We start from the raw sequence: 14,869 nt of genomic DNA, 5'->3' as shown, positions 1-14,869 counted from the left end.
TTAAGAACAGAAAGAAATGTTTCCTGTGTGTTTTCAGAAGGGGGAAATAGTGCTACACAAGGACAATATACTCAACAATGTTTCTAAAATACAACAAAGCAAATATGATTAATGCACACCCATGGGATAATACCGATGTCAATTCAATTAAAGCATTTCTATTCTGAAAATAAAAACAACATTCTCTGATGATCTGGTTTAGTCTAAGAAATAGTTCAAAACAGTAGTTTTACAACTTCTTTTGCTCTGGAATCCTCAAATCATGTAAGATTTTTTACATATAAATCCAATACATAATACAGAAGTGGTGCTTTTCATGCTGAAAGGGAGCAGAATGCCAAAAGCCAGGTGAATCACCTACCCAGCTTTCCTACCCTCCAATATATACAAATAAATATGCACAATCACAATGCACAGTTTAAAAATCACTGATTTAAAATGAAGGATAAAGTGCATTATCGTAGGAGGTCCTACATGAATATTTTCTTTTCTCTTTCAAGGGAGCTGTGGTGGTTTGAAATTGTATATACTCTGAAAAGCATGTTCTTAAATCTAACCCACTCCTGTAGGTATAGCATGTTCTTACTATTGTAAGTAGGACCTTTTGATGAGGCTACTTCAGTTAAAATATGTCTCACCTCAATCAGAATGGGTCTTAAACCTTTTACTAGAGTTCTTTATAAACAGAATGACGATGTACAAGACAGAAAGCCAGAGAAGCAAGAAGCTGAAAGCAATGAAACCCAGAAGAGAGGGGGAGAGACCAGCAGATGCCACCATGTACCTAGCCAAGTGGCAGAGGAGCCAAGGATTGCTGGCAGCCAGTCTTCAAGAAGAAAGCCATCTCCCTGATGATGCCTTGATTTGGACATTTTCTTGCCTCAAGCTGTAAATTAATAAATTCCCACTGTTTAAACCACCCCATTTCATGGCATATGTTCTTAGCAGCCTTGAAAACTAAAGCAGATTTTGGTACCAGGAGAGTAGGGTGCTGCTATTGCAAATTCCAAAAATGTAGAAACAGCTTTGGAATTGATTAATGGTAGAGACTGGAAGAATTGTGAGCTGTTTGAAAAGGCTTAGAATGGTTCGAAGAGACTGTTGGTAGAAATATGAATGCTAAAGGTACTTCTGATGAGGACTTAGAAGGAAATGAGGAATGTGATATTGGAAACTGGAAGAAAGATGATTCTTGTTTTAAAGTGGCAGAGAACTTTGCAAAATTGAGTCCTAATGTTGGATGGAAGACAGAATTTGAAATCACTGAGCTTGAGTATTTAGCTGAGGAGATTTCCAAGCTAAGTAGGAAAAGTGAAAATGGTTTTTCCTTGCAGCTTACAGATAAAATGCGAGATGAAAGTGAAAAGCTGATAACTGAACTTCTGGGCACAAAGAAACCAGAAATTGATGGTTTGGAAAATTCTGACTCCCAGAAAGCAAGCTCCCAGAAACAGTGCTCCATGCTAGGATTTAACTGAACATGGATCCAGTCAGGACTGGAGATGCAATGTTCCAGGATGGGTCTGTGGGAAGTTCCACTGTCTGATGGTTTGGACCCTCTGTACTATATGCAAAACAGGTATGTTTTGTTTTGTTTTGTTTTGTTTTTGTAGGATCCGTATGCATGGAACTACTGCCAGCTTGGACAAAAAGGGACAGACTAAAGGAACAATCACCTCAAGGACAGAACCATGGAAGCTAAGGTTTGGACCAAAGACATCTTCTTGGGCCAAGAGAGTGGGCCCCCCCATGTGTGTGAACAGGGTCTGTCCTGGAGCTTGGAGAGGCCAGGACTTCCACTCCGTTGTTCAGGAAGAGTAATACACCCCAGTGTTCTCAGAGGTTGGAGCCTATTTCCTGAGGATTGCAGGGAGTCTAGCCATCATCCCAGTGTTTTCAGAGGGTGGGCCTTCATCTCAGTGTTCAGAGATAGCAAGGCCTCTGTGCAAGTGCTTGGAAAGGGGTGGCTGCTTCTCCATCAGGCCTGAAAACAAAACCATTCCATAGAAGACTCTCAGACCTTAAAACCGAATGAAGTGTTCTGGAATTGTTGGGGACCCTGTTTTCCTTCTAATTTCTCCCTACGGGAATGGGAATGTATATCTTATGCTTGTTCCTCCTTTGTATACTAGAAAAAGATAACTTGTTCTCTAGGTTTCACAGGTCCAGAGATGGAGGGGAATTGAGCCCCAGACCACACTTATAACCAATTTTGATGAAACACTGTATTAAGAGTTGTATCTGAAGTGACTTAAGGCTTTTGGGATATTATGATAGATTGAATGTATTTTGCATATAGAAAAACCATGTCTTTTGGGGGCCCCGAGGATAGTGTGTGGTGGTTTGAAACTGAATGCACTCCAAAAAGACATGCTCTTAAATTTAATCCATTCCTGTGGGTGTAAACCAAAGTAAGTAGGATCTCTGGGTGAGGCTACTTCAGTTAAGGTGGGACCCACCTCATTCAGGATGGGCCTTAATCCTTTTACTGGAGTCATTTACATATGGGATGAATACAGAGAGAGAGAACCACAGAAGCAAGAAGCTGAAATTAATGAAACCTGGAAGAGAAGGGAGAGACCAGCTGACACTGCCATGTGCCTTGTCATGTGGCAGAGAAGCCAAGGATCACTTGCAGCTGGTATTCAGGAAGAAAGCATTACCTTGATGATGTCTGGATTTGGACATTTCTCTCAGCTTCAAAACTGTAACCTTGTAAGCTAATAAATTCCCATTGTTTAAGCCAAGCCATTTCATGGTATCTGCTTTCAGCAGCCTAGGAAACTAAAACAGGAGCTTTTAATAAAGACTAGACATCAGAGCGCTTGAGGCCATAAGTTCCTGCCAGAAACTGGAGGGCAGAAATCCTATATTGTTAGGTAAAGACAGAATCATCTGTGTTGCCAGTAAATCTTTAAGAAGGTAATGTTGACAATTCCTCTTGAAAATTAAGAAACTTAATACCAGTGGTAACAGTGTCAAGCTTTCAAATCTGCAATTCAGAATGTCATGTTAGAATTGAAGCAATGTTGTTTCCTTTATGAGCTATGAGCTTATGTGTATGCAAGAGGAAATATCTAATAGCAATGTTTCCTTTATGAGCTGTGAGCTCATGTGTATGCAAGAGGAAATATCTAGAAGGATTATATCTTGCATAATCTTTTGCGCATATTAATTGCTACCAAAATCCTGTGAAATACATGAAGTCAAGTAGTCTGTACTGGGCAGCTCCAGCAGAATAACACCGAGTGACTGGGTACAGATACATAAATTATTTTGTTTAATAAGTGGAAAATTGAGTTATTAGTAAACAGTGACCTCTTCTGGAAGCCACATAGCTCAGACTGTTGAAATATTATACTTTCTATCCTGATGTAAACCTAGGAAAGAGAAAAACAAATACACCTTGATTCCTCCCTAAACTTTTTATTCTAAAATATGCATACAGTATCTAAATGTCTTATATCTGAGATACAATATGTCTCAAAGTCTTATGTCTTAAAGCTTTCAAAGATGCCTAAGAACAATAACAAAACAAGAGAAAATCATAGTCAATGAAAAGGAAATGACCGCAATGAAAACCACCAAAATATGAAAAATATATAGAATGCAATTTTAACCAAAACAAAAGCATGGCCCTCATAATTCCCTTCAGATTGCAGGCAGCAAACAGATTCCTCAAAATGAAGTGTCACAATCCTGATGAAATCTATGGGTGTAGTCCATTCTGGAGAGAAGTGGGGAATGTCTCTAACAAGATCTGCTTACACACCCCAGAGAGGCAAGAAGAGGAAACACAATGCATAGCCATCTTTATTCTCCCAGCTACTGGGGAAGACTGCCAGAGGAGATGAAGAGTGCTAGACAAAAGAGAACTGGTACTCACCAGATCCAAACAGAGAAAGCCTTTGAATTATGTTGTTTAACTGTTAGCCTCAGTGACCAAAAATATAACAGAATCTGACTCCAATGCAGAGGAAGTAAGAGATTTGGAAACGAAGTGTTTGAAACAACAAAATCAAATGAAGCAAAAGACAGTCCCTGATCCTCTTGATAGTAATCATTAACAAATAGATGAACTGTCTCCATGTTAACTTAGTAATACCAGAAGGAACAGTAAAGGACATACACAAAGATACTGTCAAAGAATGAGGAAATTACAAAAGGCAGACACAGTGCATACACCATTGTGGAAGGCAGAATTACAAGCCCCTAAAGATATCTACATCCTAATATCTGGAAAAAAGAGACTTTGCAGATATGACAAACTTAAGGATACAGAGATGGGGAAATTATCCTGGATTATCCAGGTGGACCCAAAGTAAAATGTAATCAGGTCCTTACAAGAGAAGGAGGGCAACAGGAGAGTCAGTGTCAGAGGAGGTGTGATGATGAAAGCAGAAGTTGGAGTAATGCTGGGCCAAGAGACAATGAATGCAGGCAGTTTCTAAAAACTGGGAAAGGCTAGGAAGTGGAATCTCCCCTAGAGCCCCTAGAAGAAACTCAGCTCTGCCAACACCTTGATTTTAACCCAGTGAAACCCATTATGGACTTCTGACCTCCAGAACTGTATAATGGGGTTTTGGTTTGATCAAGCTGCTGGAAACGCAGTATACCAGAAACGGATCGGCTTTTTCAATGGGGATTTATTAGGTTGCAAATTCACAGTTCTAATGCCATGAAAATGTCCAAATTACGGCATCAAGAAGGAAATGCCATCTCTGAGGAAAGGCTGATGGCATCTAGGGTTCCTCTGTCATATGGAAAGGCACATGGATAGCTCTGCTGAACTTTCTCTCCCAGGTTTAGCTTCTAGTTTCAGTGACTTTCTCCAAAATGTCTCTGGGCTTCTGTCTCAGCTCCTGTGGGTCTCTGCTTGCTTCTCCCAGGGGCAAACTCTGGTTTACATATCTTAGCTTCTCTGAGCTCTCTCCAGAATGTCTCTGCCTTTTATCCTCTCATAAATGATTCCAGCAAGAGAACTAAAAGACCTACCTTGAAAGGGCTGGGAACATCCATCTCCATGGAAACACCTAATCAAAAGGTCCCACCCACAATAGGTCTGCTCCCACAAGACTGGATTAAAAGAACATAGTCTTTTCTGGGGTACATGACAGATCAAAACCAGCACAGATGGTAAATTTGCATTGTTTTACATCCCTAAATTTGTGGTAATTTGTTATGGCACAAATAGGAAACTAATATAATCATTAAAATAATAAAAGGAAAAAGTAAGTGAGATTACAGAAATCAGGAAACAAAGAGAAAAAGAAAAATATTACAGAGTCAAAGCCATGTTATAAGCTAGTCAGGTCAAGAGGATAAAATCAGAATGGGCTTCTACTTCTCCATTATAACATTTAATGGTAAAAGACAGGGAGGTAAAGTCTCTAAAGTTCTAAGGAAAAGAAAGAGTAATTGAGGAGTATTATGCTGAACCAAGTTATCCTTGAAGTACAAAAGGAACAGTCAGATATCTCCAACCCAAAAATATTTCAGGGACAGAATACCCATGAGCTGTTGAAAAAACATCATGAGTTGTGAAAAATTCATCCAGCCAAGAGTATAATCAAAATAAAGAACTGGAGATTGAAAAAGCTGAAGCAGAAGCCTATGAAAAATATTAATACTATTTAAATACAGGAAAAAGGATAAAGCACTGTAGTAATTGGTTACAAAATACAAATGTTATAAAGCCTGTTTCACTATTATAAAGCTAATAATAACACAATTATCAAGAGGCAGAGAGAGGAGGTGGGAAAGATGTACATTTATTTTTATTTTTTTAAAAAAAGGTAAATAATAGATACTGCTTAAAATGTATTTAAAATATAATCAGTGTTTTACATAATCTTCTTTTAATTTTAGAAAGATCATCTCCTTGTTGAACTGCAATCCAGTAGACTGGCTTCTTGATGACTATGTAACTATATAGCTTTTATCAAGTGATTGTGTGATTGTGAAAACCTTTTGACTGACACTCTTTATCCAGTATATGGGCAGATGAGTAACAAAATAAAGACAAAAATAAATAAATAATGGGGGAGGATAACAAAGGGTATGGGATGTTTTGGGTGCTCTCTATTTTTCTTTCTTTCTTGGAGTAATGAAAATGTTCAAAAACTGTGGGGATGAATGCACAACTATATGATAACATTGTGAGCCACTAATGTACACTTTGGATGGATTATTTGGTGTGTGGATATACTTCAATAAAATTGCATTAAAAAAGATCATTTCCTGAAGAAAGATTTATTAGAATTTCAACAATTTCTTCTGTTCAATGTAAATTTTTCTCAATTAATTTCAGATAAATTGAATGAAATATGTTTTGTGAGAGTAGTGATCCTATTCTTGAAAAAGTAATTTCATCTGTCCATCTAGCCGTCAATAGTCACACACATCAACAGAGATGCCAGATGGCCAAAACCATGTTTCCCAAATATTAATAATGCTTATTTATGAGCAAAGAGCTATTCAGGCAATTTTTCATTTTCTTCAATATACCTTACTGTTTAAATTTTTAAAATGACCATTAAACTAATTTCTCAGACCCTTTCTTTCAGCCAATTAATTAACAAATATGGATTCAAAAGGTTACTGTTCCTTCTTATCCCAGGTTCAAATCCTTTGCTAAGGAGCTGTGACATGAGAATGGTGGTTTTACAAACAGGTAGGAAAATAATCTGGAGTCATGTCAGTGACCCATTATGTCACATAACAAAGACATATATGTCTTTGTTCAGTCTGATTACTTTCTTAGTAAATATGCAGAAATGAAGAATTGATTTAAAAAGCAAAAAACTGAATGGGACAAAGTCAAATCTGCACAGCTGAGCTGAACGTATCACAATGCCTTATAAATAAAATTTACTTCAATGATTATTTGGAATTAGCATAATGACAGATAATATTTCCACAATTTTTATTTTTAAAGTAAAATCTGGTTACCATTGACTTTATGCCACATAAATAAGAAATACATATGCCAAGAAAAAAAATTTAAGAGATCTGACTGATAAAATTCTTACCTGGTTGAAAAATTGAAAGACTTCCATCAATATGACCAAACACAACTTTCCCCCTTTTTTGGGTATGCCATCTAAATATACAGATATCAGACAAGAAGCTATGAGCTTCTTTGTGTATAGTCACTCCAATATCTGGTCCTGAGATGGTCCAAATGAACAGTGGACCTCTGTGGGAGACAAATGCCACAGCATCATCTGCATTCCAACACCAGCAGAGAGAGGCAGGCATTCCTGGAATAAATATACATAAATACAAAATAGACATGGAATAAGATTATACTATTAAATATTGTTTGCCTTATATATTTCCAAAAGAAATTAAAGTACAAGAAAAAAAGTTTACCTTATAAATGGGGTTTATAAAGTAATCCCAAAGATTTTTAGGTATTTCCATAATGAAATGAAAACTATTGAGTTAGATTCATAAACCAGAAATGTGTTTTTTTTTGACCATATGCTTCCATATAGTCAAAGAAATTTCCAAGTCTTTAATTCAGTAGACTATATGTTAAAGCAATACATACTTATTGAGTACTTGTGCATAGGTGTGCTCTAGGCCCTCAGCATTACAAGGTCGTATGAGATACAATTCCCGCTTTAAAGTACCTTAAACATAAACTGCAGAGATAAGTATTAAATGCATGAAAAGTTAAATGCTACTATCAGAATTTAATAATGATAAATCAATGTTAAAATCTATTCTTATTAGGAGTTTAGATTCAAATCTTTGCTTTGTTCCAATGAATTGAAAAAGTTACCTCTTTAAGCCTCTGTTTCCTTATCTATAAAATGGAGATAATAAAAATAGCTGGCCACTTATTTCACATGAATGTTAAGAAAAGAAATTATGAAAATGTACGTAAAAGTGCCTCACATTATAAGACAAAATGCAAAAGTTAATTGTTAATATTCCCACTTTTATTGTGATAAAAAAATTCATATATAAAATAAGTGTTATTGTAAATCTATGACTCAAGCGATAGATTACTGAATTTCTCAAACACAGATACATTCACTGATTGCATCAGAATCATCAAACTTAATATGGCATATCAGCAAATGTGGCATTAGGGCCCAGAAATCTATTTTTAATAAGCTTCTTCAAATGATTTTGACAGGTAGGAAGGTTTGGGAACCACTGAGCTACTGCCCTGGACAAAAACTGGATTTTTATTACACCTTGAAGGAGGGGTAGAATTTAAACATGTGGAATAAATAGCATTACCCAAGAAGAGGAAATGATATGAACAAAAGACTTAGTTGTCAACAGTATATAAGCTCCAAGAGATAGGAACTGGAAGCCTGATGCCTGTTTTAGAGCCTGGCACATAAGGAGAATAACTACATATTGAATGAATAAATGAACACAAGAATAAGGACAATGAAAAAGTTGACATGTTTTCAGGATACATTAACAGGATACATTCCCCAGTAAGGAATAAAATATTCTGCATCAGTCAAACCACCATAGCACACTCAGAGGACACTAAAATGCTGGCTCTTTGAATGCACATTTAGAGAAACAGCAAAGAAAGTGAAGGGACCAGAAGCTATATTGTGTAATATTAACAGAAGACATTTTATAGTGGCTTATTATGTACTAGGCACTCCTAAGAGCTCTGGAAATATTAACTCATTTAAATCTGGAAGTATAGTCATTAATTTTTAAGAGAAAAAAATTGAAAACTTAAAGAAAAAACTTGGAAAATATATCCAACAATAGCTGTCAAAACCCTCATCAATAGAGCTACACTTGGTGTTCAGTGAAGAGACTGAATTATTTTAACAGTTAACACAGAAAAAAGATTACTTAACCTTAACTTTATCATCATTATATGGCATGGTTAAATAAGAATTCCCAATGCTAGGTAGAAAGAGTATCATGATATTATTAACACTCATGAAGACCTGTTTGCATGAGCAGGACTCTCTACTTGGACACAAGTGAAAATAAGGAAAGAAACTAGCACAACAGTGCTCCCAGCAAATATACAAATAAAATTGTCCTTGCATGTTTCAGAGAGGAATAAAGTAATAAACAGGCAAGTCCTTTTGTTTCATTAAAAATTCTTATCTATTGTCTTACATTTATTTTGGAATTTTTATGTTATACTTAAACATTAATGAAATTATATTTGATATTATGTTTTTACTTTATCATATGTAGTAAGTATAATTATTTCATGAAATTTTGTTTCAGTTCTACACACACACAAAATGGTTACATATAGAAAGTTTAAAAAACACTACTTTCAAAACTGAACTAATAACACTAAAAGAGATTGGTTAATTAAAAATTCTTCATTAAATAAAATGAATCCCAGTTATAAAGATACCTTTTGTACTGTCGAGTTTAGCAACGACTTTTTGTTCTGCGACGTTCCAAATGATCACTAAGTTATCAGTACTGCCACTTGCAAACAAATCAGGATTATGTGGACACCAAGAGATTGCTGTGATTGTTTTTTTATGTTCAGACATAATTGCATAAAGTTTGAATTCATTATAATGGTGATCCAACTAATAGAAAATATATAAATAAAAGATTTCAGTACTTTAGATAATTCATTATTCATTAATAATCACATTAAAAACAAAAGCTACATACATGAAAATTAGTATACCTAATAAAAAAATAAGAACACATTTTAAAAACAAGTAAAAACAAATGTTTGTAAATTAGATATGCATAATAATTCAGTTTTATTGCATTTTCCATAGCTTTACCTACTACAAGGGAAAAAACCTGGTTTTGGAATAATAAATTCTCAGTGATTTTTCACCTAAATTTGAACACAAAGAAATTAGGTTAAATGAACATTGTTCATTATTACAGTATAATGATGTCCAAAGTTTCCAGAGCACTGGTGTCACTGACTCGTTTTGTTACTGTTTTTCAGATGGGGCACTATGTCGTGTTTATACATGTAAATGAACAAAAGGAATAGCCTCATTTTTCCTATTTCCTTTGTAAATGTTTCCCCATTAGTTAGTGGAGATTATATACAACAGTCAAAATTAAACTGAATCCATGAACATTTTTTAGACTTTAAAAAGTATATTATCTTATCATTGCAGAAAGCTTCAAATTTCTCAATTGAAGAAACCACTGTCAATATTTTGTTATACTTCCTCTATCATTTTTAATATATTTGGGATTATACTGCATATGTAACTTTGTTATACCTGACTTTTTTCCTTTAGCATATAATGAATCTTTCATGGTGTTATTAAAAAGTCTTCCAAATCATTGTATTAATGATTTATATTAATAATTATATTTTATTATTAATCATTATTATATTAAATATTTACCTTGAGAACCTTTCTGTACCATATACTTTCAGTAAAATCCCAACTCTAACAAGACCTTCAAGACCCCACACAATCAAACTTCTGTTACTCTTGCCAATCTCAGCTGCTATCATCTCTTCCTTGTCCACTCTGACCTTGCTTCTCCAATACAGCGAAGTAATTTCTGCTCTAGAGCCTTATGCTTACTGTTTTCTTCAAGCCTCGAATTCTCTCCCCATTGATTTGCTCCTGCTTATTCATTTCCTTGTTCAGGTCTAATTCACAAGCGCCTCCTCAAGTTTTCTGAACACATTACCTAAATTCATATATCTTCCTGTAGCCTATTCCATGATTCTTTACCTTCATTCCCTGTTTTTATAGCCTTTATAGAACATCTTTCGTCCTAAAATGCTTGCTTGCTTGTTTACTTATTTTTTAACTTCTCCCCCTTGCCCTTACTAAGATATAGGTTCCATGAGAAGAATTTGCCTGATTTGTTCATAGTTGCATTGCTAGTGCCTAGCAATGACAGACCAATAGAAGGTATTCAGGAAATATTGTTGAAAGAATGAAACATTATGCTAGTTCTTAGCATTCAGGCAACTTTTAATTTTTGGTATCCTAAAATGCTGCAGCAAGCATCTTCGTATCTACAATTTTGACTACAGATCCAATTATTTCCTAAGGCTTTCTCTTCTATAATTTCTGTATCACCTATTACTTGAACTCCAGCTATTCCTGGACAAATTTGGATGAAAATATTGTTAAAGATAAACAGAGTATACCAATGGTGTTTTCTCTGATTAGCAGTGCAGCTATAACAATTTTAAGTTAGCTTATTTAAATATATATATATGAGTTTTCTGTTCATTAGCAATGAATAGGTTCTTAAATTTTAAGTTAACGTTATCACAGACATTGTGAATATTCCTAATGTATCTAACAGATCTGCTATATGAGTTACACATTTAAGAGAAGAGTCTATAAATACAATAACTGTATAGAAAAACACTGCACAGTAATGACCTTCAATGACTTGACTATACAAATTATTCAGATAGTATCCATAAGCACACTATAGAATACTGAAATATTTGTAGGGATTAATGTATTAATGCACAGGCATCCTACTATAAATACAATTCAATATTATGAGAGTGTACTGTTATATTGTTGGACCATATATTAGAGTAATTAATACAATAAATTAGTGCAACTCAATGGTTCAAAGAAATTCTAATGGTACTTAGTATCATCAATAGTTCAGAAGAATCTAATAACCCATCAGTATCATTATCCAGAGTGTGACAGAGTATCAGACTTTTACTGTACATTGACACCAGATGTTCTTCAATAAACAGTTCCTCTGAAAACAATAATAATGTGTTACTTATTAGTAGCATAAATTTCAAAGAACTTTAATTAAGATGATCACATTAAAATAAAACTTATTAATATAAGGTCAATTAATTTTAATGTCACCTGTAATTTTCTACTGACATACTCTGTATAAGGATCTGTGGTAGATATCGTAACAAACTGTCACCTCTGTTTGCATTGAATTCCAAATCTGAGTAATTTTTAGTTTGCCTCAGTCTTTAATGACATGCAAACATTCTTAAAAGGTTTTTATAATAATAATTTTAGAACAATCTTTCTAAATATTCAAGTCATAAAATGTCTTCATAAAATTTAAGACACACACAAACATAAAAAAATAATAAGTTCTGGCTTCATCCACTTAATTTCTTACCATGTGTATAACTAGGAGAACAGCATGTCTTGTCTGATAAGTTCTTTTTCTTTAGGAGGAAATGGAGAGGACAAAAGACAAGAAATAGGGACCTAACAATGGGGGATACTTTGGTAGCAGGCATTTTGTAACAAGAAGCTTAGGAGTACACACTGAGTTTAAAGGACATAGATGGAAGAAAAAAGAAGGTATTTTTGGAAGCATTGATGCTACGTGTGGGGGATGAGAAATGAAAGAATGTGAATTATAATGAAATTACACTTTGCTGGAAGTTTTCACAGTCTTAGGAATGGACTACATAGCATTTTACTCTTTACTGTCAAAATTTAACTGTTTTATGGATTAATGCGATTATATCAATAAGCTACAGAACTATCAGAAATCAGGTAATATGTAGTACTGAAAAGGAATATTTACTCCAGAATTAAACAATATACTTTTTTTACTCCTAATTGAAATAAGTTTGTTTTGGCAGTCCCTGGCCTGAGCAAAACAGGCCTGTGGAACTTGTCGCACAGCAGTCTGCGTGACCTGGGCAGCTAATGTTTAACCTATCATCTCTATAAACCAGTAAAAAGAAATGACAAATTAATCTCAAAATGTAGCTTTAAAACATGAAATGAGTGGGACGTAAACGTAAAGTCTGGCACCCAGATTTGAATAAGCCTTCATCTATGGTCCCCAGACCTCCCACCTTCAAGTGTTAATAGTTCACTTCCTTTTTGACACTCTTGTGGTTATCTATCAATCACCACCCCCTCCCATGTCTTTGTCTCAAATCTTTATAACTGGCTTGCCATCCTCTTTAATCGAGTGGACAACTTCCCTGTGAATGCAGTACCCGCCTAGTGTGAGAGAGCTGTTATGATCTCTATCTTATGATCTCTATACTGACTTCCCACTCTGTAGGTAAGCCCTGAATAAAAGCTCAGGTCTCATAACATCCCAGTGTCTTCCTTGGCGTCTGGACTGGCAAAGCCCTCATGGGCCATGACATTCGTGTTTTAAGGTTTTTTTTGTTTTTTTTTTTTTAATAACCATTCATTCAGGAAACATTTAATGATGTCTGCTAAGTGACAGGCAGAGTGTAAAAATTTGAGAATTCAAAGATGAGGAAGATTCACTTCTGGTAAACAGAAGCATGTAGGGAGGTGGTCAATTTTACCCCTCACTAACTAGAAAGGGGAAAATGCAGGATACAGAAAAGAGCTTGTACACTTGAGCTGAGATTTGAAACATAAGATTAAGTATTTTCCATACAGACAATTTAGGCAAACAGAATCAGTGTAAGCAAAAGCAAGATATGAAACTGAGATGGTTTGGAAAAGTCAATTAGTTTGGTATGTCTGGAGTACAAGGTGAAAGGGAGGCAGATTCAGGAAGATTACAAAAGATTTTGAATGTCATAATATGAAGTTTGGATGTTAATATTAGGGAATGAGTTGCATAGTGGGGTGAATACCCCAGTTTAGACATTTTCTTGGTTTGGGTCTGCATTCTGGGAGACGTGAACTCATTATAAATAAAATCTCATCAAGATATTACTTCAGTTAAAGTATAAGCAGGTTGTGCTTTAATCTGGATTACTGGACCCTTTATAAGCAGAGTGAAAGTCAGATGGAGGGAGAGACATGGAGAGCAGCCAAATGCTGGAAGTCAATGGAACCCACAGAAGAAAGGAGAAGACATGGCCGTAAGCATTGCCATGTGACAGAAAAGCCAAGTGTGCTGGTTTGAATGTATTATGTCCCCCAAAACGCCATTTTCTTTGATGTAATCTTGTGCAGGCAGACCTATCAGTGTTGATTAGACTGTAATTCTTCGAGCATTTCCGTGGAGATGTGCCTCACCCAACTGTGGTTGATGACTCTGAATAATTTCCACGGAAGTGTTACCCCACCCATTTAGCGTGGGTCTAAATTAAATCACTGGTGCCATATAAATGAGCTGACAAATAGAAGGAAATCAATGCAGCTGTGAGTGACATCTTGAAGTGCAGCTGAGAGTGACATTTTGAAGAGGAGCTACAGCCAAGAGAGACACTTTGAAGAATGCACAGAAGCTGAGAGAGTAGCTGCAAATGAGAGACGTTTGAAGACAGCTGTTGAAAGCAGACTTTTGCTCCACAGAAGCTAAGAAAGGACAAACGCCCCAAGAGTAACTGAGAGTGACATCTTTGAGGAACTGCAGTCTAGAGAGGAATGTCCTGGGAAAAAGCCATTTCAAACCCAGAACTTTGGAGCAGACACCAGCCACACGACTTCCCAGATAACAGAGGTTTTCTGGACACCATTGGCCATCCTCCAGTGAAGGTATCCGATTGCTCATGTGTTACCTTGGACACTTTATGGCCTTAAGACTATAACTGTGTAACCAAATAAACCTCCTTTATAAAAGCCAATCCATCTCTGGTGTTTTGCATTCTGGCACATCAGCAAACTAGAACACCAAGGTACCCCAAAGATTGCCAGTTAGCCAGAAGGTATTGATCCAGGAGGAAGTTAGCCTTCTGGCTTCTGAAACAATAAGCCAATAAATTCCTATTGCTAAACCAACCCATTGTATAGTAAGTGTTTTAGCATCTAGGAAACTAAAACAAGGAGCAGTTGAAGATTTTAATGCAGAGGAGTACTACATTGGGATTTGCATTACACTGAAGAGCAAATTAGAGGGAGTAGAACTAGAGGCAGAAAAGCTACTAAGAGACTACTACGATAGGTCAGGTAAGAATTAACTTAGGTCTGAACAAAAAAGGGCATTAAGAAGATGATAAAAAGTTCAAAATACTAGA

At 35.6% G+C, this 14,869-nt stretch overlaps 1 protein-coding gene across 5 annotated transcripts in view; it reads right to left on the bottom strand.

Annotated features, from left to right (window-relative positions):
- WDR17 (WD repeat domain 17) overlaps positions 1-14,869 on the bottom strand; it is a 149,454-nt gene that overhangs the window by 97,514 nt on the left and 37,071 nt on the right. For all 5 annotated transcript variants that reach the window (XM_037831043.1, XM_037831046.1, XM_037831047.1 and 2 more), the window contains 2 exons: positions 9,368-9,551; positions 7,032-7,262 (listed from right to left, as the gene is read on the bottom strand). In XM_037831043.1, coding sequence (XP_037686971.1) covers positions 7,032-7,262; positions 9,368-9,551 — 415 coding nt within the window. The remainder of the gene's footprint in view (positions 1-7,031; positions 7,263-9,367; positions 9,552-14,869) is intronic.

This window comes from Choloepus didactylus, chromosome 3 (genome assembly GCF_015220235.1).
Source record: "Choloepus didactylus isolate mChoDid1 chromosome 3, mChoDid1.pri, whole genome shotgun sequence".
Taxonomy (NCBI): domain Eukaryota; kingdom Metazoa; phylum Chordata; class Mammalia; order Pilosa; family Megalonychidae; genus Choloepus; species Choloepus didactylus.
This window is presented reverse-complemented; position numbering and strand designations above follow the sequence as displayed.